General features: G+C 28.5%; 1 protein-coding gene across 2 annotated transcripts in view; it reads left to right on the forward strand.

The window, feature by feature from the left end:
- The first annotated feature begins 239 nt into the window (after positions 1-239).
- LOC127288455 (fringe glycosyltransferase) overlaps positions 240-26,842 on the forward strand; it is a 124,511-nt gene continuing 97,908 nt past the window's right edge. The window contains exons 1-4 of one of the 2 annotated variants that reach the window (XM_051315920.1): positions 240-1,044; positions 1,677-1,907; positions 10,446-10,494; positions 15,306-15,408. In XM_051315920.1, the coding sequence (XP_051171877.1) occupies positions 769-1,044; positions 1,677-1,907; positions 10,446-10,494; positions 15,306-15,408 (659 nt within the window). In that variant the 5' untranslated portion in view covers positions 240-768. The remainder of the gene's footprint in view (positions 1,045-1,676; positions 1,908-10,445; positions 10,495-15,305; positions 15,409-26,842) is intronic. The other variant, XM_051315918.1, reaches the window with a different exon arrangement.

Raw genomic sequence — 26,842 nt, forward strand, 5'->3', positions numbered from 1 at the left:
ATTAGATTCATTAATTCGAACTAATGAATTTTAGAGAATATTTACAAATTTCAAAAAATATTTGAAGGGTTTAAAAAAAAGTATGAATTATCAAAATCTGTGCAATTAATTTTGCAAATTTTAGTTTTAACCCTTTTTTTTCTAATGTGCTTATCTTGCAACCCTGCGCGCGGCCCCTACTTCTTCTAATTCCCCCAACCGTAGAAAAGCAAACCCGCCTACTATGGCGATGTTTACAGTACAGTCACGGCACGAAAAGTCCATGTGTTCAGTCGGTGGTTTGTCCGGCTATCGAGCAGGTAGTGCGTATGCGTCGAGCGGCTGCGCATTTCGTATCTCAAGTTCTTTCGTGTCACGTGGTCCCATCAAACATCCCGCCGAATTTACTCCAAAAAAGAAAATCTAACTAATCATCATTTCAATAATTTTCCACTATTGATCTTATTATTAGTGTCACGTTTTAATTGTATCGAATAGGATCTAATTGTTTCTGACATTTAGTGAAAAAAAAACTTGTGAAATTATTCTTTTTTTTTTTCTATTACAAAAAAAAGGAGTGTATTTAAAGATTGTAAACTTTAGAGGGAAAAATTTTAATTCTTAGTGAAGTGAATTTTGGTGTTAAAAAGTGATTCTTGCAATTTGGAGACTAGTGTTAAACTTTTTTTTTGAAAAAGTGATAAAATTTTGGTTTTTTAACACTTGAAAAACCAATAAAAAATTTATTCAATTGATGCGAATGAATGTTTGTGAACGACGATTATTGTTATGACCGGCGTATTATTTTTTGACAAGGAGAAGAAGCGGGTGGAGAACAATGATAAGTGGTTATTGTTGACAATTGATTGGCAAGAGAAATTGGAGGCGGAAAAGGATAAAAAAATTGGTGTGCTGGAGGTTGGCAACGCCGGTACCGTCGGCACTACCGGCACAAAAATAATGCCTCGAGGTTTACCAACAAGACGAGGCCTTCAGGCATTGGCTCTCATTCTTGTCACCGCTTACGCTACAATTCTTCTTTATCAGGCTGTTGCACCTCGTCAGGTGACCCATCTTCTAATATATATATAGTATATAGTGGTAATTAGTCACTGTCGCGCCGTTAACAGAAGTAATTAACATTACCTCTCTCTCTCTTCTTCTCTCTTTTCCTCTCTTGTCAAAGCGGAAACACGTTCCATAGAGAAACGTGCTTAGTGTGATTATTCTCATCAAGTAACTTTCTTTAACATTCCTTCTTGTTCTCTTCGTTCCTTTGATTTTTAATTCTCTCTTCTTTGAAAATTCCACGTTTAATCTTTTACTTTCTCAATTAAATTTCGTTTTTAATTTAACATGATTTTTATTTTATCATTTTGATTTTATTACGCTGTTTTATTTTCTACTTAAGTGAAATTGAAATTCCTTATTGCGGTTGACTGATTATATAAGTTTGTCGCGCATTTCGTAATAATTCTATCGATAATAACACAAGTCCTGGAAAAGTTGTACTGATTAGAGAAATAAAGTCTAGAATTTATAGTCTAGACTTTGCATTCAAATATATGTATCTTAAACTATACCATATATAAATATCATATATAAAATTATTTGAACGAGAGCGAAAGAATTTATATATCTTATCAATTGCGTAATTTTTTTATTTTTATAACAATTTTTTTTTCCTTTTTTTACAGTGGATTGATGAAAGTGCAGAAGTGATCAATAACAGTGTCGCTATTGAAGTGCCAATATCTAGAGCAGCTGGTGAAGAAGATGCAGTAACACCGCCTGGAGCAACTGCTACAATGGCACCATTTCCCACTGATCTTGCTGATGTCTTTATCAGCGTGAAGACCACCCGTCACTATCATCGTTCCCGTTTGCCAGCAATCATTAACACGTGGTTCCAATTCGCTAAGGAACAGGTCAGTTTATTGTCTACTTGTTCGATAAAATAATATCTACCTGGCGGGTTTAATGGATTATAATATCGCATGATCCGGTTATGCTTCGCTAAATTGCGATCACAATTATCAATGGTGTTTTTAGTCTGAAAACATTTTTTTTTTAGAAACTTAAACGTTTCCTCAATTAAATTTAAACACGTTTAAGTATTATTAAAATTATCCTTCACACTTACTTTTGCTATATATTAACGCTATAATTTATTTATTAAAACAGTGAATGGGAAAAATGGCCTTGACAACTTTAGAATATTGAGTCATTTGTTTTTGCAATTTGGTTTTTTTTGGAATTTCACTTTCATATTAATAACTATAAATGTTAGTGTAGAAATATAATTGTAAGAAAAAAAATATAAAGGGATAATCACTTCATTAACGTAGCAAAAAGGATTTACGAATCATCAAAATACATATATAGTGTTATTGGTCGTCATTCTTAATTTTCTTCTCAAGGATATTTTCTCAGAAATTTTCTTCTTCTTTTATGTCCATTCACCTATTATTACCTTGATGTATATACATAAATCCATTAAGATGTGGGTAAATCTATAAAGACTTATGTAATGCCGCGCAGATACCATGCAATATTCTCTCTTAATATTATGCTTTCAGAACATGACATTCAATTATTATTATTGTTATTATTCTAAGATTATTGGAGTTAAGGCAAATTATAATATCTCTTTTGTTTGTATCTTTTGTAAGAAATTGGGCAATGAAACATTGTTGATAAAAACAATTTTTCGTCTATTTATGAAAAATGAGAATTGAGTTTGAGAATATCCTTAGGATAAAGTGGTCGTTTGTTTCATCGCCTAGAGGTGTGATGTCCTTCAGCGCCTCCGGATAGATCCTGCGAGCGACAGATGGTCAGCTGGGTAAAAGTTATCGATGCAGAGAGACGGCGCCCTGGCTTTTTTCTTTCTCTCTCTTTTTCATTGGAGATTGGCGAGAGAAATAGACGGCCAATTGTACAGGATTTACGTCCACATATATATGTGTTTACGCTTTCTCACGTGCATTCGCGTGTATACGAGAACCGTGTGTAGTCCCGCGGAACTTGATGAGCCCGCGGCGTGGGAACATGCTTCACCCTGTTCGCCTGATTCCGCTGCCCAACGACTCCTGATTCTCTCGTCTCTTTTCAAACTTTTCTTCTCTCTCTCTTTCTCCCTTACCACTCATTGGCCCTTGAATGCGAAAACATTAAGTACCATTTCACTCTGGATCTTTTGCCCGAGCATTAAAAGAAGAAAGATTTCACGATTTTTATCTTACAGCAAATTGCCGGCATTGTCCAACCTCAAAAGCAATCTCCCAAATAGAAGTAAAACTTTCTGGAATCTTAACGAATGTCCCTTTCGTATCGAAAAAAGAAAAAGAAAACTGAATTTGATAATTGTTACAAAAATTATTTTTTCTTTCAACATTGATTTTTCTATATATATAGGTTTTTTGCGCAAAGATTCTTCAAACAAGAAGTTGTTGCGCGGCAAATAATAAAGCCGTTTCGGTGTTTGCCTCGTGGGAAGATCTCACGGCTTACCTTCGACCTTCCGACCCAGTCCATTAACGGCGACCAGAACAACGTTAGGTCCCTGAACATTATCCGCGGAACCGACTCGCGTTTTCATCCGTTCTTCCTCGATAATTAAGCGATACACCAGCATTGCCAATCCAACAGAATCACGACTGTATTCCCCTATTTTCTCTATACCAAAGTCCACTTTTGCCCAGGTGCAATAGTGTTGCATCAACCTTTGCGTGCATCAAACTGTATCTTTATTATCACTTTCAAGTTTCACCTCAAACGTGTCAGGCTAAGGTTCATTTCGATTTTGTATACTCCCCAAAGGGCTTTTCACAAAAAAAATAAAAATAATGCGAAAATGATTCCGAAAATTCTTGTTTCTGTTTTATTTTTTTGTTATACTGAATTTATTTGAAATGAAATTAAAATTAGTTTCGAATTTGATAAAAAAAATCAGAGCGCATAAATTTCACACAAAAATTATTTGATTTTAAAGAATTTTATTAGGGGTCATCCATAAATTACGTTACCTTTTTAGGGGGGAGGAGGTCAAAAAAACTAAAAATGTATTTAACGCAATTGTAACAAGAGGGGAGGGGGTCTAAAATGAAAAAAATTGGTAACATAGTTTAAGTATGTATAATATTTGATTTCAAGACGAATTTTCATTTTCCAAATTAACATTTGACAGAATTTATTTTTAAACAAAGTTTTACTTTACAAAATGTTTAGGCACCAAATTTGGATTGGACAGAATTTTTATTTTACAAAATTTCTCTTAATACAAATTTTGATTTACGAAAATTCTAATTTAATAGAATTCTAACTCTCGAGAAATTACCTCCAATCAATTTCAAAAACAAGCAAAAAAAGATTTAATTTTTACGAAAGATTTTTTAAAAAACTTAGAAAAATTTTTTGTGTAACAGAATTTGAAGTGCTTTGAATTTTTAAATGGTAGAATTTCCAATTCACTGAATTATGATTTGTCATAAATTTTATTTTTACAAATTGTTATTTAATAGAATTCATAAGAAATCGTGCAAATAAAAATTCGTATCACTTAAAATTCTATAGAATGAGAATTATGCTAAATTAAAATTTAATTAATTTAGAATTCTTTTAAATAAAAAAAAAAGTTGGTTAAAAAGAAATTCTGTGAAATAAAATTTTTAGTAAATAAAAGTTTGGTAAAAATTTTGTTAAATAAAAATTCGTCTAAAAAATAATTATATCTAATAAAATTCTTTAAATTGAAAATTTTGGGGACGCATGATTATGTTCTAAAAATCATTAGTCATAATTTACATTTTATCGAATTTTATTTGTCCTAATTAGTTTTGAGCCGAATTTTTATTTGTTCGAAATAGCATTTTGCATAATTTACATCAAAGCGATTTTCTATATTACAGAATTTTTATATAACCGAAAATTCACTTCACAGAATTAGTAGAGTAAAGTAGAAAAACTACTTTCATAGTAAAACGGGAACTGTCCGAAGTTTCTGCGCATCTCTAGCATAACTTTTACTCCAAAAATAGTAAAATTTACTATTTTTGTATAGTAAATTTTACTGTTCCGTAACTATTTCTGGAGTAAATTTTACTATTTTTGGAGTAAAAGTTGCCAAAGATGCGCAGAAACTTCGTACAGTTCACAGAAAATTAAAAGGCATTAAAATAAGCTGCAATGCTTATTATTTTAATCCAATTTTGCTTATTTTAATCCATTTTGGTATTAATATAAGCAAAATTGGATTAAATTAATAAGCGTTGCAGCTTATTTTAATGCCTTTTAATTTTCTGTGTTCCCATTTTACTATGAAAGTAGTAAAAATTACTTTTTCTTTTTTTCCGTGCGTATATAAAAAATAATTATTACCAATTATATAAGATTTTTATAAAAATAGTTACGAGAATAGTTAGCAATAACTGATGATATATAATGGATTGACCAAAACGATTTTTTTTTTTTTTTGCAAAAGAATTGCCCGTTGATTACAAAAATCGGTTTTTGTTAATTAGCGGATGCATCATCAAAGGATGATTCATAGATTCAATGATAATTAGCATTCCTCATGAATAAATCCATCTCAATAATTGTGAAAGATCTAACTGTTTTCTTTTATAGAAGAAGCGGGTTCCGCTGTTTCTTTTTTTTTTTTTTTTTTTTTTTGTGAAGAGATATATGTTAATCAGTCTCAAGGAAGTTGAGGGGCTGATTAATTCACATTTCATTAGAAAATAGGTTCTCATGATAAAGAAGCAATTCGAAGATTTATAGAAAGTAGGAATAATTAAGAAAGACACTTAATGATTTACCTCACAATATTATAAGACTATTATTAACGCCATTTGAGAAACACACAGTTAAATTTTGTTTTTAATTATTCAACTTTTAAAAAATACGATCGGAATAAATCAAAAATTCTCTCGACGGGTTTTTTTTTTCGAATAAAAATTTTCTGCATCACATCTATTTTATTTTTTTTAAGTTCAGTTTTTAATTAAAGGATTAGAAATGAAATTTTGGCAAGTGGATCTCTCTCGATTAAGTTTTCATTCAAGCACGAATAGACATATCGTATTCTATCTCGTGACGGATCTTTCATGCTTAGTCAAACTGCAGAATATGTGAATATGTAAGCTCTCGCGGTGATGGAGCGGATAAAAGAGGAGTTTTAAAAAGAGAGCAAAAAAAAGAAAACAAAAAGAGAAAGAGAGAGAGAAAAAAAGATAACTAGAGGAGAGCGCAGGTAGCTGGTAGGTGTTAGGTTTCTTCGCCAAATTGGATACAGGTGAGCAAGAGGTCACGCATTGTTTTGATGATTAGTATACGCGTCGTAATACCGACACTAATACGTGTTTTTTAATAATGCGCTCCACTGAAAGAGAATATTAACTTCCTATTAGACATTTATGACAAGCTTGCTGATCATCAAAGTATCGCCAAGTTTTCATCCCTTTTATAGTCTCGTCCTTTTTTTTTTTTTTTATTTCCAAACGAAATATTTCAATTATATACCTTAATTAACGAAGATCCGAGAAATTGGTTTTTAAATTTACGTTCTGGGTGTAGAATTCGTTCTTTGAATTGTTTTTAAAAAATAAATTATTTTCTTTTTGAGTATCATTTCTCTTTTGCAATATTTATTATACAATTATTTTAAGAATCGTTATATAAAATTATGTCAAATTGACTATTTTCTATATTAACTAATTGGCAATAATTTATCAAAAATAGCGAATAATTTATTCGAATTGTCAAATATATCCCTTTTTTTCGGTGCTGATAATTATTTTCGAATTTAAGCTTTTGTTGAGGTGGATCATTAAAATTTGTCTTGAATATAAAACGCATTAAAGTATATATAAATGCAAAGTCACCGATGTCGATTGGACAAAGTTATAATGATATACAGGAATTTAAGAAGCGTCGACCAAAAAAAAAAAAAGGGCGGGGAAAATCTACTGTCGATCAGAGGTTCTGCTCCTTATATTTTGAATGAGAGACTTGAACCAAACAACTCTCTCCAATTTTCTGAAGGGCAAGCTTCAGGCGATACTGGTCCTGGATAATTGGTCAATTATATCCGTTTATTTAGTTTCATGTCTACACGTTTCTTTAAAATTCGCGAGAAATTCCTTTTTTTCAAATGAATTTGGTTCAGATTTATTTTTAATTTTCCCTTGCTTTGATTGTGAATGTAAAATTTTAAATAAAAAAAAAAAAAATGTGTAGCTAAAAATAAATTGTGAAAAAAATTTATTTTCGTGACGAAGGGGCAATTCTTAATATAATTATGTCAATGTAATGTGACTCCTCTGTACAGCTGACGTCACGAATTGTCATTGTTTTTTGCTCGTTGGCTCGTTAGCGGATTAGTTTTCTTTCTACGAACTCTGATGAGTCCTTCTCGGATTCTCTTCATTTTAGCTTCTCACTCTTTCACTGTCATTCCTCTTTGGTCTTTGTTTCAGTCCAGATAGCAGACGTGTCAACTCATTGCACTCTTCTTTGGTTCTTTTTTTTTCATTCTTTTTTTTCTTATTTTCTCAACGGAAGTTTAACGTCGGAATTGTCGAGCTTTTTCCACGACATCCTTGTCGGGATCTTTAAGTACTTTATAAGCCTCACTTTCAAGAAAGCCTTCCGCAATTAAATCGTATGTAAGTACAGGTGTCTCACCTGGCTCGTATAACAATATATCACCTATGTTGAGACAGAGGATAATCCTTCATGCTGCTTCTTCTATTACCCGATTGCCACCTTCAGCCCATCGTTATATTTCATGAATACAAGAAGATAAAGTTTCTTTTTTTTTATTTTCATTTCAAATAGTTGAATTTAATATTTTATTTATGGAAATCTAAGCGCTGAGCAATTATATAATAATAAAATGCTTGGTCTGTCCTTCTGTCCTAACTTGAAGTTGGCCTTTTCTGATTTCACGTGTTTTTTTGAATAGTAATCTTATGACGTGTCAAATTTTGACAATTCTTTTTCTCATTTTTGCCAAAGTTGTATAATTGTGTTTTCAAATTTCGGAATAAGTTTCTTTAAAATTCCAAATTCGAAAATTCAATTCACGAAGCTGAAGTATACAACATTTACCAACGAAATTTTTTTTAAAGTTGTATATTGATTCAAAAATTGTATACAAATACAAAAAATTTATGATGAGAAAAAAGATGCGCCAGGAAATTTCGTACAAGATAGTAATTTGAAAAAAATTTATTTTTAAAAATTAATTTTTAAGGTACCAGGGGCCAACGAATACCTATTAAATATTAATTATAAAAACACAGGCCTCGAATCAACTTAAAGACACAAAAAAGTCGTTTTATTCGATTTATATTCCAAAAAAAAGTGGATTTGTTTTTTATTTTAACAAAAATATTTTACAGATTTTTAAATAAAAAATTTTTTTTTTAATAATAATCCTTTTCGAAGGGTTAAAGTTGAAATTTTTAGAAATTATTAAATTTCAAAAGATATTGTTAATTTTCAAACAATTATTATTAAATTTTACAGAAATAAAAATAATTTATCAAACAATTTTTGGAAAACATTTTTTAAATTTAATTGAATTTTCAATAATTTAAAATTGAGATTTTTGAAATTAATTGAAACTTTAAGTGTTTTGTAATTAAAATTTTAGATGATTTCACTAAAAATTTATTAGAAAATGCGGACAAAATACAATAATTTGAAAATCATTTTTAATTGAAAAATGGTTTCAGATAGTTGAAATTTCAATGAATATTATTAAAATAATTAAAAATAATTGAATTTCCTTAGAGTTATAATTGAAATTATTAAATTTAAAAAAAAAAATTTTCGATGGAAAATTTTAGAAATAATTAAATTTTAGATGCTTTTAAATTTAAATTATTGAAAATTCAATTAATTTTGTTTTCAAATTTTTGAAAATAATGAAATTTTATTTGATTTTAAATTTGGAAAATAGTTGAATTTCAGTTCATTTTGAATTGAAAATTTTGGGAAATAATTGAATTTTAATTGAAATTTTGGATAATAATTTAATTTAAGTTCAATTTTGATTGAAAATTTGGATAATTAATTTTGAATAGAAATTTTAGAAAATAATTGAATTTTATTTCATTTTAAATTGAAAACTTGGTAAATAATTAAATTTTAAACTGAAAATTTTGGATAATTATTGGATTTTTAATTGATTTTGAATTAAAATTTCGGGTAATAACTGAATTTTAGTTTACAGTCCTATAGGACTCCGGTTATCCGAGCTAATGTAGACCGGACCTACCTCAGATAAGGCGAAAACTCGGATAATCCGAATTGTTAAATATTTATTACAATTTAACATTATTATTGTTTAAACAATTATTATTTAATACAAACGGGAAAATAATATTGTAAATATTCCATAATAATTTAAACAATTTGAATTTATTAAAAATAAACTCTTATTTATAAAAAACTAAAATTAAAAATAACTCGGATGACGCGGACTAGACTCGTATAATGCAGAATTTCCTACTGGGACACCACCTCGGATAATCGAGACCTCGGATAAAGCGAGCTTGAATAAACGGGGTTTTACTGTATTTTGAATTGAAATTTTTAAAAAATAATTCAATTTTATTGTGATATTCTTTTTTTGAAATTATAAACAATTGTTAAATTTCATAAAAATTTTAATTGAAAAATAATTTTTATATAATTGAATTTGTGATGTATTTCATTAAAATTATTAAAAATAATTAATTTAGTGAAGAATAATTTTAGTTCAAAATTTGTTAAATATAATTGAATTGAAGAAGATCTGAAGAAGATATAAATTTTATACTAAAAAAATGTATTTTATTTACATTTTTTTTCAAATGTAAAAAAAATGTCGCATTTTATTAAAATAAGTCGATAAAAGTCGTATTTTTGAAAAAAGTCGTATAATATTCTAATAAATTAAATTATTATTGATAATATTAATCATTAATTTCTTTATAACAAACAATTAAATACTCAATTTGGCGCGCGTTTAATTTTGCTAGTTATATACATAAAATCTTAGAAATATAAAATAGAATTTTTCCTTGTGTTTTAAATTTTGAAATAAAATTCGTATTTTTCATTAATGTTGAAGTCAAGTTTTACAACTTCATCGATTACTTTTGATCGTGTTACCAGATGTCAAGAGGGAAAAATTAACGATCTATACACGACTTTCAAGCGCACTATGCGTGCAGTTTAACTGATATTATTTGTGGTATGAACAATCACGCTCTCCTCGTATATACGTGCAACCACGCGAGTGAGTCAAGCTCACGATCTTATAAATGAAATGTAAGAAACTAACCATAAAACGAACCTCCCATTGAGTTTCGATTTCCACTATAAAATGGGAATTTTTCATTTAGTTGTTAGGTGCTTTTTTTCCTTTAAAGTGACAGAGAGTCTAACAGATATATTTTTCTTTTTTGTTTCAGACGTGGTTTTTCACCGACAGGGACGATCCGTACTTTCAGAACGAAACAAGTGAGTACACAATTTGTCTGTTTTAATTTTTTTTTATTTTTAAAAGGGGTAAAGTCCTAATATTAAATAATAATTATCTAATATGAATGAAATAATTAAGACATTTTTTGTTTTACTCAAAAAAAAAAAGTGTGACATTTGAAAAAGTTTAGAAAATTGTTTCTTTCTCATGTTCTTTAAACTGAGCTTTTTAAAAAAAAAAATTTTTTCTTCAAGATTCATTAAGGCCACATGTTAAGAAACTCATTTTTAATGAAGGCTTCTCAAGGTAAATGAAATATTTGACTCGCGATCTAGATTTGTGTAAATCTTCTTTCTCATTTCGTTTTATGTATATATAGAGAGAAAAAGAGAAAGAGATAGGCTGAGAGGAAAGCTGTGAAGGGCTCGTAAATCATTCTGAAACTTTACTTACGCCTCTTAACGTAAGTAAATCAGCAGCCACTGGGGTTCGATGCTAATGATTTTTAGAACCCCACTTCCGGCTTTCCTCATTGAACCATTCCACATCAATTTCAGTTTAAGCGGAACATTTTCTATTCTAATGGGCAATTCGCGTAAAGTGCTTTTATTCAAATTAAATCAATTTGTGAAATGGAAGTAAAATTAAGCGTCATCGCATTTTTATTGGATGGAGAAAAAAAAATTATTACGTTTTATTTAATAATTTAAAAATGTTATGATTTTTTTTTTTTGAACTTAATTGACGTAGTTTTATCGATTTAGCGAATATAAGAAAGAGGTTTTGTTAATTAGTGTTTGGAAATTAAATTAAATTGAAAAATAAAGCTGTGAAGATTATTTCAGACACAGAGAGAGAGAAAGATTCACAAGAGATGTTTAAACCAAAGTCGATAAAATGCAGAAGAAACGGTGTTCGGGCTGGGTTGTATAAGCTCCTCGTAAATAAAAACGTCTATCTCACTAGCAATTAAGGTCCAGTGCTTTTATATATATATATATATATATATACCTTTAAACAGAAAGCCTACCGAACGACCTAGACATCTGAAATTTTTGTATTCTGCCATAAGGTAATTCGACATCCCAGTTAACGTTCTGACGGGAATAATTAAATACAAGGGTTCACGATATTATCCTAGCTGTCCTGGTTTCGCTAAAAAAAAAGAAAAGGAAAAAAAAAGAGAAAGAAGACTCTGATATCGAGGGATCTCTTCATTGATATTATCGGACATGGCCGAGCAGATTCTCAGGCGACGACAGGTCATTAATTAATGAGTGAGAAACACCGGGTCGACATCAACCGTTCAGACTCTCAGAATAGAATGTCATCTTATCGAATATACCCTCTCATTGAATATTTAATTATTTTAAATTACTGTTTCATTTTTCCAAATATTCTCTCAATATAAAATAAATGAATTTTTGAAAAAAAGAAACAATAACTGAAAAACGGAAATTGAAAGAAACACATCACAAAAGAGAATCAAAACTCCGATTTTCGGATGATTAAGTTCATTGTTGAGTCTTGCGCGCAAGATAATCCGCAGACAGTCTAGAGAACAAGAAAGGTGAAATTACAGACATCAGAGAGTTACTGGCAGACAACTGGTGAAAAAAAAGGAAAGAAGAAGAAGATTGGAGTATAGAAAAAGGAAAAAATGAGAAAAACAGGGAAAAAAAATTGCTGAGAATTGAAAAAGCGTGATGTGCCAATTATAAAAGGATTAAAAGAACTTTCTTTAGATTATATGGGTGTAAAAGGGGGTAGAGGGGGAGGGGGGGGGTTATATAGAAAGAAAGATAGATGGATGATAAAAGAAGGATAGAGGGGCGCACGCGAACCCTCGGGCTATGCCCGACATTTGACCTCAACACGCGCTCTGCACCGGTTTACTGCAGACCATATTTCCTTCAGCTTCTGCCTCTCTTCTCTCACCTTTTAATATATATATATATATATATATGATTCTTCTTTATCATTTTTGTACCTTCTGGTGACTTTCTCTTTTCTTTAATAACGTCCTTTTGCTTATTACTTTTTCACGAAAATTACCTATTTACCGTTGCATTTACAGTTCGTCATTAATTGTTAATTATTTTTTCTTGAACCTACTTTTGGGCGCGAATTTTCAATATTTTTTCGCACAATTCTCGAAGATTGATTTAATATTGAAATTTCCAGGGTGTCTAACGGTCAGGGAAAGTCAGGGAATTTTGTTGGTCAGGGAAATGTCAGGAAAAAGTCTGGGAATTTCAGAAAATTTCGTTCAAAGTCAGGGAAATTTCTGTAAATTTCTACAAAAATTAAAATTTTTTGTGAATTTAAAAATTTTTTTAATCTAAAAAAAACTTGAATGGTTTTTATTACCATTTGTTACTACCATTAAAAATTAATTTATTGTTAAATATGTCAGTAATCATATTTTTGTCCAAAGAAAGCAGAAATAAGGTTATTAAAAAGTCAGGGAAAAATAAAATAATGTCAGGGAGGAGTCAGGGAAAAGTCAGGGAATTTTTTTCTCAATCCTTGTTAGACACACTGAATTTCACATGTTTTAGAGCGCTTTTTACATTCCTCAATTTTGGAAAATTAATTTTTTTTTCATAAAATATTTTTCCGGTTTTTTTTACTCATTGATCCTATTTTATGTTGTAGCTTATTGCACAAAAATTTGGTTTTTGAATCTAATTTCAGAAGAGGAAGTATTATAGATTCATGTAAATTTGAATAATTTAATCTCTATAAATAAAAATTTTATTTTTTACTAAATATTTTCTTCATGTTGCTCAGAAAGTTGGTTTCATGTCAAAAATTGCTGAAAACCAAAAAGAAATGATTTTTTTAAATTCATTTAAGATAATCTTAAAAAGGTGCTTACGACTAGAATTTTTAACTGGCAAAAATTTGTGTTATTTCATCAAAAATATCAATTTATTATCATTTTCATAAAAGTTTGGATATTTTATGTGGATTTGATGAAATAGAAATTTTGATTTTTTAAAAATTCTTCTAATCACAATTCTTTAAAATGAAAATTATAAAATTAATTACTAGTTGTAGAAATCGTCAAAAAAATCGAATTTTCATCGCAAAATCTTTTGTTGAGTTAATTAAGATTCTTGAGAGGATGTTTGAATACTTCATGATTTAAATTTGGAAATTTAATATAATTATAAATCAGTGTTAATTATGAAAAATTTGAAATTTAATTTTCAAGTTAAATTGAATTTAATCAGAAACATTGATACATTCATAAAGTAATTAGGGCTTTCTGCAGTTGTAGAAGAATTCTATTTTTGAATTTAAATTCTCATCACAGAGGAAAAATAATTTTTAATTTAACTTATATTTCACGGTACCCTGGAACCAATCTCAACCCTCAACATTCTCCCTTTCAAAAATCCCTGTTGCAACTTGTTCGGGGTACCTCACTGAATATTTTTCAACAAGAAAAATCAAAATCCGTCGGGCGCTTTTTTTTAATTTCAATTTTTGTGATTTTAGCGCCACATTAAAAAAAAAACTGGTTTTTATAATTATTTAAAGTAAAATTCAACTTCACATGGTCAAATTTTGTTCCAGAAATTATACAAAATCATAATTCCGGTAGAAATTTTTCTGTAGAATCGAAATCTGACATTGGCTTTCGAATTAAAAGCAGAGGAATCCCAGAAAATCCGGAAAACTGTAAATATTCTAAAAACAATCTCACCGTAGCGTCGTTTTTTCCAAATTGTCTGTTAAATTTTATAAAAATAAGAGCAATTTCAAAATTTATCGAAATTTCCCAATAAGTAACAGTTACATTTTCAAATTTACAAAACAAAATATTATAGAATGAACATTTTTTTGGCAGTGATTAAAATTTTGAATTTAAAAGTTAACAAAATCTAGGGTATGTTTACGACGTTTCTACTGATTTTAAATTTTCTGATTCAAATTTGTCTGTCTGTTTTTTCCCAAGAAATTTGCGCCTGCCCCAATTAATCTTGGCTTTTTCACAAAGAACAATTTGTATATTTCGAAAACCAACGCAGCAGTTTTGTGGAATTTACCACTGCTGTTTGTAGATGACGTAAGGAATTCTGTGTTTAATACAGAAAAAAAATTTCGACACAGAAAACTTGAAAAGAACGACAGTGAGATTGCTTTTAGAGTATTTACAGTTTTCCGGATTTTTTGGGATTCCTCTGCTTTAAATTCGAAAGCCAATGTCAGATTTCGATTCTACAGAAAAATTTTTACCGGAATTATGATTTTGTATAATTTCTTGAACAAAATTTGACCATGTGAAGTTGAATTTTACTTTAAATAATTATAAAAACCAGTTTTTTTTTTAATTTGGCGCTAAAATCACAAAAATTGAAATTAAAAAAAAGCGCCCGACGGATTTTGATTTTTCTTGTTGAAAAATATTCAGTGAGGTACCCCGAACAAGTTGCAACAGGGATTTTTGAAAGGGAGAATGTTGAGGGTTGAGATTGGTTCCAGGGTACCGTGATTTATATAATTTTAACATTTTTTTTTTATTAAACAGATTTTCAATTTGATTTCTCAAATATCGTTATCGATGATGAATTCTTTTTTTTTGTTATTACTGGCACCTGACTTTGAGTATATAAAATGAAGCCGCGCGCTCGTTTTCTGTAATCGCGTGAAAGCAGGAGGTCCTCATTCTTGCAAGGTGGCGCGCGCGAATTTAGATCGTAATCGTTGGTACGGGACGCGAATTAATTAGAGCAAACCTTATGCCACCGAGAAACTCTCGGGATATGTTTATTATTAACCTTTTAATTAATTGAGACTCACCTGTGTTTATTTGTGCATGTGTGTGTGTGTTTTCCAGACGGTCATATGATCAACACCAAGTGCTCGTCGTCACACAACAGGAGGGCGTTGTGCTGCAAGATGTCCGTGGAGTTCGACAGGTTTCTCGACAGCGGCAAAAAGTGAGTAATTCAATCAATTAACACATGCATGAAAATTAATGTTAATTAAGTCAAGAAGTCCTTTTCGTTCTTGAATTTCCATTTTGAAAAAAAAAAAAAAATATTAATCATATTTTTCGACTCTATTATTGATTTATGAAATATGCTCGAAAAAATTTTTTTTACGATCCTGTGATATTTGACGAGAAAGTTATACAAGATTTTTTTTTTGCTTCATGGTGCTAAGAGCAATTTTTTAGTTTACAATTTGAAAAAAATTATTATATTTAATATTTATTTAGTGAATATGATAATTTTTGGTTCTATTTCAAAATTCTTTTTTTTTCTTATCGTTGCTTAAAAAAAGGAAGGTTTAGGGGAAGGAATTCAATTACTTATGGAAATGAACCAATTAAGTATATGAAAAGGGAAAAGAACTTGAAACGCGTATAATGATACAAGGAAAACATTTCGAGAATTTCGATTATGAAAGTTTTGCTTGGCATAAAAAGTTATTAAACTCGAATTTTCAAGCTGCTCGAGAGAAAATACTGTCTTTATTTCGAAGTTAACTATGCATTGCTTTTACGTGCTATAATAAAAACATGAAAAGAAGGAACTTTTCGTGGCATTTGCTTAATAGGTTGGCAGTTAAAGAGTTAACGGACCATTCCAAGTTTCTGGCTTCGTAATAGTGTTTTTTTTTTATTCGAGATCGTATTGCTCCGACGAGTAACTCGAGAGCCCTTTAAGCCATTGGAATCAGGGCCGAGAGTTAAATTAAATTCTTTTAACATATACACAAAAATCATAAATTAAAAACGAATTTTAGTAAACGAACATTAATTCATAATTTATTTATTAATGATAAATTTATTGTAAATTAATTATCTTTAATATTGAATAAGAAACATTAAATTATTCAGACAATATTTAATTAATTAATTAAATAAGTTTAATGATATAACGAATTCATTAATATGGATTTTCACTTAAGATTAAATTAATCGAATATAATTAAATTAAATGAATTATCAGAGAGGGGCTATAATTAAAGATTCGTTTTATGTAAAATAAATCGGTGCTTATTTTGTTTCGAGGTTCCCGATATACGATTTCAATCGTTTGTCGTTTTATTTTATTCTCAAAAGTTCTACAGCGAAAAAAGTTCTCTCTTCCTTTTATTTCGCAGAAATATTCCCTTTTATATTTAAAAGGTTTTTCCTTTTTTCATACTATTATTATTATTATTATTTAACCGAATAATTTTTATTTTACCGAATAATTTTTTAATATCCTCTCAAATTGAGAAAAAAAAAATTCTCATTCTATCTCTTCTGTAAAATTAATATAAAAATAATTAGGTTTTATTGATCTTTTATTATAATAAATATAAAATTATTTATTTTAAATTTATTTTATATTATTATAATAAATGGAAAAAATATTTACCTAGAACAGCGAAACGTTTCACTATAGTAGGAAAAATTTTACTTGTATCAGTTAAATCTTTCGCTATTCTAGTGAAACATTTCGCTGTTTCAGATAAATTTTTTTTTTCCGTGTAGATATAAAATGATTATTTTTTGTAATTTAAAAAGAAAATATGAAAGTTATTTATGCAAATTCTATTTCTCTTATAGTGAGTGGTATTTTTTTTGTGAATTCAGCATTTATGTAGAGCATTGCAAATATAAAAGGGTAATCAACTGACGAAATTAAGGTTGAATTGTGGGATTGGTCTTGTGCGTTTTGAATGCAGTGAGAAAGATCGTTGAATGGAGACAAGAAATGTCTATCTCTGCCTTTTTATCCTTTTATTGGTTTGCGTCGTGGTCAGGTGACTTGGCGGGCTCGTTAATTAAGGATTAGCTGGTTAATTAGCATGAACGTTTTCATCCTTTGCTCTTATATATATATATATATCCCTTTCCCTTTTTCTTGTCCCTTTCGTTTTAACGTGTGTACTTTTTATTTGTATGTAGTGTATGTGCTCGCTCTTTTGCGGCAACAGGTTGATCTCGTCCTTGCAAAAGGCAATTTATGTTTCCTTGCCTCTATAGGTCCTTTTCGTGCTAACGAACCGAAAGAGGAGACCGTTTAATTTCTCCTTCTGTATATATGTGTGTTTACTTCGGTTTCACTCTCTTTGACGAGCATTCATTATATTTCCCACTAACGAATTTCTTCTTTTTTTTTTTTGTCGTAACAATTTTTAATTAATATTCCTATTATAATTAAAAATTGACTATAATAAAATTTTATTTTTCGCTAAACTTTTTCTTATTTTTTCATTAAAAATTAATTTTTTTATTAAAAAGTAATTTTTTATTAAAAAGTAATTTTTTATTAAAAAATAATTTCAAAAAAAAATTGATCGTATCAGATAGAGAGAAACTTGTCGTGAGATTTTTTTTAATTTTTGAAAGTATTTATTTTATCTCACCTTTTATATATTATTATTATTCAGTGAATTGCAAAAAGAGTCAAGGGAAAAAAATGTACCGTAACTTTTTATAACCATCGGGAATGTATTAATTAATTAGTAACATGAGTTTTGGTATAATTGAATGACTTGTCAATAAATTGAATGCAAATTGGTAATTTGAACTTTATGTAATAATTTTAGTTAAGTATACACATAATTTATTATTCTGAAAAAAAAATTATATGTGGAGAAAATTTGATATGAGAGTGAAATTAAAAAATTTACAATTATTTCTAAATATAAATTTTAGTTTTTGGATTTTTTTTTTTTGAATCATATAATCTTTTTAACACTTGTTTTGACTAATAGCAATTTATTCTCCTTCTTGAAAACCAAATTTCGAATAAATTTTACGAGGTCGTTAAAAAAAAAAATTTTTTTTTTTTGATGCGTTTGTCGGTTGTATTTTTGCTCAGGAGCTATGGAACTAACACGTGCATGTGTAAGTACCATAAAAGAAACTCTTTGCTTTATCTGATGTCAGACTTATTTTTTTCTTTTTATAGATTTCCTGATTTTTTTTTCTCTTCATTCTCTGATTTTTTTTCATCTTCCTCCCTCTCTCTCTCTGTCTTTCTCCTTCTCCCCGCGATTGAATGGACCTAACATAAGCGCACAGACTCCATAACTCGTGACTTATCTGACCGCTTGTCGATAATGCGTATCGATGTCTTTCGATAAGCAAATGATTGCCTCGTTTGTCGGAGGCCGAACATTAATATTTTTCTCAGTATAGAAATCGTCAAATGAAACACCGATAATGGTAATAGTTTACAGTGACGAACGTTTATTGCTCCTACGATTTCTTCTTTTTAAAAAAAAAAAAAAAATCACCGTACAAAGTTGTTCTTAAATTCTGATAAAATCATACTGTTTGTTAAGATTTGCCTTTCCAAGATTATTAAACGAGGAATATTAAATGCTGATTTGTGGTTTACATAAGAATCTTCTCGTTATATTCAACAAGTTTTTTTTTTAATTTACAAAAAAAAAAAAAAATTCAATGTCCAAATATATAAATTCTAAATAACATGATTAATCCAAAGGAGAAAACTTACTAACTCAACACTTACGTAAGAAATTAATTTATCGCATTTAACTTGAAATGATTTCACTAAAAAATTTATCTTTCCCGTTTTGATAATTAATTACAAAAATGAATAATGTATGACGTGATGAACATGATTCAAAAACAAAAAAAGAGTAACTATTTTCGACGCTTGTAAAAGATATTTTATATTTAAATATTCTGATTTTTATCTTTATTGCGCTGTGAAATAAAAAAGAATGAAACTTTGATTTGATAGAATAAAAAAAATTACACTATTAAAAAAAAGAATAAAATTCAATAATCTTGATTAAAATTCAAATATTCTACAATAAAAAAAAAAAAATGTTTGACAGTTCTATATCGGTTTCTAAAAATCAATTTATTAAATTTAGCTTCAAGCAACTATTTATATGCATAATAATTAAAGTAAGTTTATTAAATTTTACAAATGTTATATATATATATATTCCGAGAAGATTCTTTGTGAATTAATCGTTTATCTTCAGAGATCGCTTCTATATATTATTTTCGAAAAAAAATCAAATGCTCGAGTTTCTAGTCGTAAATGCGTTATGAATTATTGTTGAAGATAACAGAAATCAACTGTTATAAAGGATTTGCTTAAGCATTATTAATATGCTTCAAAAGTATAAAATGCTTCGAGCTTTGGTAATTTTTGTCGATTTGTTTTTTTTTTTTTTTTTTTTTTTATCGAGAAATATAAAAGTAAAAGAGAGGGTATCACGTTCATATGGGGGAACTCTTTTCACGATGAGATTCGCTCCCTTTATAATTACCGTACACCTAATACCTTAACCGGTTTTGCAAGACATGGTTAATAACATCTTGATAACAGTTGCAATCGTTATGCTTCCATAACGATATAAGAAGTTACTTCAAACGAAGCGAAAATTTGTTATCAATTTGTTATTTACCGCATATATATGTATATTCAAAAGGATGGGAAATGCAATTATTTATTTTATAAAGGAGCTCGTTTGTGATTTTTATTATTTTTGTTTACATAAAGAAGTTTTTCGCAATTAATTTTTAATTTTAATTTAGTTTATTGTTTTTATTCGGAACTACTAAAAAAAATTTATTTGATGAAAATAATCGGTTTACTGTTATCAAATAAATATTTACTTGCACCAAATAATTTTTATTTTAATTAAAAAAATTGTATTTGAAATTATTTCTGTACTTGAAACAAATTGACTAGAAAAATATTATTTGGTTCAAGTAAATATTTATTTGATAACAGTAAACCGATTATTTTAATCAAATAATTTTTTTTCAGTGTATATGATCTTTGATTTTATTATTTTTGAATTGATTGAATGCACTTTTTCGGCTGTAAAAAATTTTGTGGGTAAAAAAAGGGTATAATAGGGGGAGAATTTCTCATGATTTGACGTAATTTAGAGAACGTGTTATACGTCTCGATTTACATTTTCGATCGTCTATTTGTGCGCGGAACTTGGTTCTATCTCTCTCTCTCTCTTCTCTTGCACAGTGATCTCAGAAGTTTGTTGGATCGTTAATGGATCGCGTTTACATGATATACCCACTAGGCGGACCCCCATTCCTTAAGTGAAGTTATTTGCATTTACACGATATGCTCGTTGGAAGTCTTAGACGTCAGGTATATAGGGTTGAAATGAAGGGTGGCGGAAGTGATTTCAACTTCAACGTACAAACGTACACGCACTCGGAAATCAATTCAACAGAGAGACAGACGCAATTATTCCATTTCAATTTAAATACTCATTAGAAACTCTCTTTCGTTTTCTACGTATATTTTTGCTGTAGAAAAAGAAAAACAAATTTCTTTGATTCAAATAATTGACTGTTTTTAAATAAAAAAAAAAAAAAAACAATGTACTTCCTCTACAAAGGAGGAAGCAATATAATAATAAACAATTAAATAATTTTTATTTGAATTAAATAATTTATAACTGAACCAATAGTTTCGAAAGAATAATTTAAAATAATAAATAAAATAATAAAAAATATAATTTAATTGACTCGAATAATAATTATTTAATGCAACTAAATAATTATTTGATAATGATCAAGTGACCGATTATTTGAATCAAAAAAAGTTTTTTTTTGTCTTAAATAAACGTAATTAATAATTCTCTTTGTGTAATTGAATAAAAATTATATAAATTAATATATAATATAATAACAATATATAGTTATTATTATATTTAATTAATATATAGTTTATTTTACAATTACCCAAGTAAATTTTTCCATTAGGTGAAAGTTTCGTTTGCTTTTGAGTAGAATAGGTGAAAAAAAAGCTCTTCCAATTGAAGGACATTTAAAATATTGTCACGAGGTAACTCGATCTCTTTTTTCAATACAACTATATTGTTTTATTTGCTTAGGGAGTCAAGTGTAGCAAGTGTCGACTCAAGAAAATATTATTTTTGACGCTTAAAGTAAACGCCATAGAAAAGCAAAGCTAATGGTTCAACACATATGACGTGGTCCAATTATTATTTTCCTTTTCTTTCTCGTATATATTCTCTCTCTTTTTTTTCTTTTTTTTTTGTTTGATTTTTTTTAAATACCTGTAGCTTACACGCCTCTGGACTATCTCTCTTTGAGTTTGAAGGATCTCTGAGACGATTCTCCGCCTCGCAAGAGAGGTAGTACAGGTGGATAACAAGAAGATGGATGACTCGAGGCAATCAGTCAATCACAAACAACGCGAAAGGTTTATACTGAGATAATAGAACGAATGCCCTCATATATATATATAAAAGAAATTCAAAATAATTGTTAAAATATAAAAATTTCGTTATTTGAAATAGGAAAATAAAATGCATAATTTTATAATACGTTTTTATTTACAACATGAACAATTTAATATTTGCTTTGTTTAAATTCGTTTTTTAATTAATTTTACCGATAAGTAATTTTATTATTATTTTAATAACAATATTAATATTATAATATTTTTACTAATACTATTGTTAATAATTAATAATTAGTAATATTACACTGAAAAAAAATTTATTTGATTCAAATAATTGATTACCGGACTAATATCAAATAAATATTCACTTAGACCAAATAATTTCTATTTAATAATTTGAACCAATAATTTATGTATTTGAAACAAATAACATTTAATTGACTTAATAATTATTTAGTTCAAGTAAATAAAATCTAAAAAATCTAATTCAAGTAAATATTTTATAATTGTGAAAATAATTAATTATTTGAATCAAATAATTTATTTCCTTAGTAATATCAACATTAATAATAATAATAATAATAATAATAATTATTATTATTATTATTATTATTATTATTAATTATATGTACTTACTTATATTTGTTATTAATATTATTTTATTAATAAGTAAAAGGCCTTTTTTATTATAAAATTATATAAAAAATGTTTTTATTACAAAAAAAGTATTTCATTTATTTTAAAGAAAATATATTGTCTTATAAGAAAGAAATAAGAAATAAATTATTTTACATATTTTATGTAAATGTAATACAAATTAAAAAATTTAACATTTTCGAAATTTTATGTTTTTATCATCCAATTATTGAATGAATTTAAAAAAAGAGTTCCAAATATTAATGTTCGAATTTTGTATATATATAAAAACGTATTATACAGTAAATTCTGAATAATGGTAAAATAAAAAGTGGCAATTTATCGTTTTCTTATTTGCATATTTGTGCATGTGAAATTATGGGGAAAATATCATATATATATATATTGAATTTCGTGAATGAAAGAGTCCACTCTGAAAAGAGGTTTTGGTTAATATTCATGCTAGGCGACAATTTTTCTCCTCGGATGCGATATTTACGTAAACGGTTTTTGTGTTTACACGGTCGTTTACACGATTCACTTGGTGTATGTGCCGTGTGCTTGCGAAGTTTTGCCTTTACGTGTTTCACCACTTACAGAAATAAACATACTGTGCAAGCCTCTTGACGATCGACATCATGGGAATAAAACCCTGTGCGCAATGTATAGGTAGCTCGAAAAAAAAAATATATTCCTGAAACGTTCGTTTCCGTTTTTCATCGTTTCTCTTTTTTTTCCATTTACGTTAACGGAATTAATGCAATATTGATGTCACTGTAAAAAAGATAAACTTACGTGAGTATGTAGAGAAAAAAAATCGGTTTTATAGATTCAAAATTTATTTTCTTTGTTATTCTCAATTCACAATAAAAACGATTGACACTCGTTTTTATAATAACTTATTTTTTTTTAAATTAATAAATTATAATTTTTTAATTAATAATAATTTTATCATTTTTAATAGAAGAAAATTTTCGTATATTTTATCTTGTGTGTGTATTTTTTTTTTTTGTTTGGAATTCTCTTTCAACGCGTCCTCGAAACCCATTTAGTTTAGAATATAGAGATATTAAAATGTGAATTGAATTTTTTTTTTCGCGTGTCTTCGAAAAAAAGGCCTTTGAAGATTTTGTGTTAAAAAAGAAAATAAAAAATTTATATAGGTGTGTTTTGAAATTTCGGAGAATTTGATTGGCCATTGGTGATGAATCCTTTTATATATTTAATGTATGTATTCTGAATAGAAAAGTAAGAGAGGAAGGATTTTTCTTCTTTTTTTAGCTTATTGGTATGGAAAGAGAATCTTTAGAGGGGAAGAAATGAGGGAACAGCTGGTCCAGAAGATGATTCAATCCCGTACTTGGGCATATTCGATGACGAGAGAGACGGCAAGACAGGGAGGGCAAAGTGTCTCAAATGTCGGATGCGGGCGAATCTTATTACCATCTTTGTTAGCTCCTTATATAGTAATTTAACCTTTTCATTGCCAAAACTTTACTCCCCCACCTCAAAATAATGACACTTTTTCATTGTCTCGTAATTTTATTTATTAAATCCACTTTTTTTCATTGCATTTAAAGGGTTCCAATTTTTATACAATGATAATAATAATATTATAATAATTATTGTATTAATAGTACAAAAAATACATTAATTATAATTTTTGTAATTAAAGTCTTTTTTGTAATTAATTAGTCTCGCCTAGGTTATTAATTTATTATTATTATTACTAATTATTAAAAGTGAAATGGAATTTATTTGAGTGACATTTTTAAAAGGTATGAATTGACGCTTCAACTTAATTTGTGTATTTCGATGGGTCTCTCTTTTTCTCTCTTTCTCTTTTTAAATCTTTTTCAGACACTAATTTGATGTTGGCTAACGGTAGACTCATTCTGATTAAGCTGTCAATCTTAAGATTAATATAATAAAATAAGGAACAAGTTCCACTGCTTTTCAGATCATTTTTATTTTCTAATTATTTTTATTTACACGAGTAATTTACTTGCACTCGATCACTCATTCCATTAAGTCAAGCTTATTTCATTATTATACCGCAGAACGTTTTTTTTTTTTTATATTTCGCTTGATTTTTCATGATTGACGATTCTTTATTAATCTGAAGTCTTCTTTTTTATTGTCATCGTTGATTAACAATTCAGTTTTTGCAATTTTCTCAACCGATATTTATTCCATATTATTCCAAATTGTTCCAAATTATTGCAAATTATTCTAAATTGTTTCAAATTTATTTTCCAGTAGGAAAAAAATTATATTTAGAAAAAAATATATCCATAAAATATTTTCTTGGGATTTAAGTTATAGATAGTATTTATAAGGAGAAAATTTCGAGTAGAACTGATAATCACATTTTTTTTTGCCTATGATTAATTTGACAACATCGTGTGTGTACAATAATTTCATGGAAATCTTGTCATAAAATCTCTATTTGAAATAGCTTTTGTTGTTCTTTTGTTCGGATTTATTTATTTGATTATACACACACATTTTGTTCGTGTGTGTTATAATTTTTCCCCGGATGGGAAAATAATTTACAGTAAATTTTTAACACAGCTGCTGCATGTCATTTTATTTTTTGTTGTAAACATAGGAAAATATATCAAGCGAATCATTGTAAATCATGGAGACATGTAAATTTATCGCCAGCTTTTTATGTCTTAATTTCGCACTTTGTTACACTCTCCATATACCAGAGGTGGAAAATTCCATATAAGAAGATTAGATTTTGCTTTATTTATTTTTTTAAGAAATGAAATGAGATTTTTGTTAAAATTTTTTTCCTAAACTGAGAGAAATAGATTTTCTTTTTTTAAAAACAAATATTTTTTTGCTCTCTAATTCGTAAAAAATTTAATTAATTTGAATTAGTGTCTCACTTTCTGCTTTATAGTTAAATTTTACTAATAGTAAAATAAAATTGTTTTACTATCGAATTAGTAATTAGTATAATTACTAATTCAAAATTAAAAAGTGAGTCACTGATTCAAATTAGGAATAGAATATTCAAATAGAAATAGATATTTCAGAGAGTGTGATAATAGTTTCTTGACAATAAAATTTATTTTACGCATATTTTCTGTTGTAATTTATCATGAAATTTAATTACTCTGCCGTTGGTGACCAGCTGGGAAATAAATCTCGAGATTATTTTTTTTTGCTCTCTACAATCCAATTTACGAAATATCTGCTATGATTTAATAGTACACTGATTAGACAATAGGAATATTTTTGCAAAGTTAAAAAAAAATTTATCTTTTTGTATAATTTCTAAATATTCCTCTAATAAAAACGAATTAGAATAACAAATATGAAATAAAAATTCTTTGCGATTGTATAAATTGCTTCTGGTTTTTATTATCAATTTTTATTTTTTCACAAAGATTAGTAGAAAAAGGATTTAATATATCCTTTTAAGGATCGCTAATTTCTTAAAGTGTTTTTCCTAATGGCAGCGCACAAAGTCGTTTATCGTCACTGCAAAGAGGTGTCGTGTGAAATGCACTATATTGTTTTTGTTTTTTTTGGTCTCTTTCAAATCTACAATCTCTCGCGCGGCAGTAACAACAGAGCACGATTCGCGTTTCCTTACAATTTTCACTCGAGTTTTGCTGATAAATTCTAGGTAATTGCCATGGACCGTGCCCGGTTTCGCGGTAATTACCGTGAGCGCCACGAGCGCCTTGGCAAAAAACTTGTCTCGCTTCTGGCATGATGTTCCTCTCTTTCTGCCTCTGTGACGACGATGACGATGATTCCCGTTCGCGTGACTGTGTATTACAGTTGGTACGATGGCTACCGGGTAATGCAGGATAATAAGCGTTTAGAGAGAAAGAGAAAAGGTCCTTTTGCTATACCATTCCATATTTTCTTCCCCCTGTGATCTTCTTTCTGTTTCCTTTTCACTCATTTTATCCCTTTTTCTGCCCTTATTCTTTTTTTCTCTTATTTCCCACTCATTTTTTTTTTTTTTTTGTTTTCATTTCAATTTCTTATTCAGAATCGTGTTCACTTTGCTCTACTGGCAACGACCTTTCCCTTCCTTCGATATGTATATGTATATTCAAGAGAGCGTGTTCGAACCCTTTTGCGCGCTTCCTTCGCGTTCATTAGTTTTGTGATTATTTCCCAGTTTCATTACCGTGGAATAACCGAAGGAGCCAAAGCAATGTAATTTATCCGTTGAGAGTGACATTTACTGTTCCTATGCACTCTCGTGCGAAATAGTTGAGAGTTTATGACTTCACTTTTCTTATACATCCCCTGATGAGAAATATGGATAACGAGTTGTTACATGCAGGGCAGGTAGATTAGTAGCTTTTATTTTCTAAAGGATAACTAATTGGAGATGTTACGGTTGTTAAGAGTGTATATGGAAAATTAAAAATCCTTTCCTGAGAAAGAGAGAGAGAGAGAGAGAGGGGAAATTTATAACCATGAGAGCAAGAGCCAATCGGAAACGTCATATGTCTCTAACTATTCGCTTGCTCATATATACCGAGAATATTCTCTTCCTATATACATAGTCGCACATTACCTTCTCATTTTGTCA

Source organism: Leptopilina boulardi, unplaced genomic scaffold (genome assembly GCF_019393585.1).
Source record: "Leptopilina boulardi isolate dan_hultmark-lab unplaced genomic scaffold, ZJU_Lbou_2.1 LbouV2_386, whole genome shotgun sequence".
NCBI lineage: Eukaryota > Metazoa > Arthropoda > Insecta > Hymenoptera > Figitidae > Leptopilina > Leptopilina boulardi.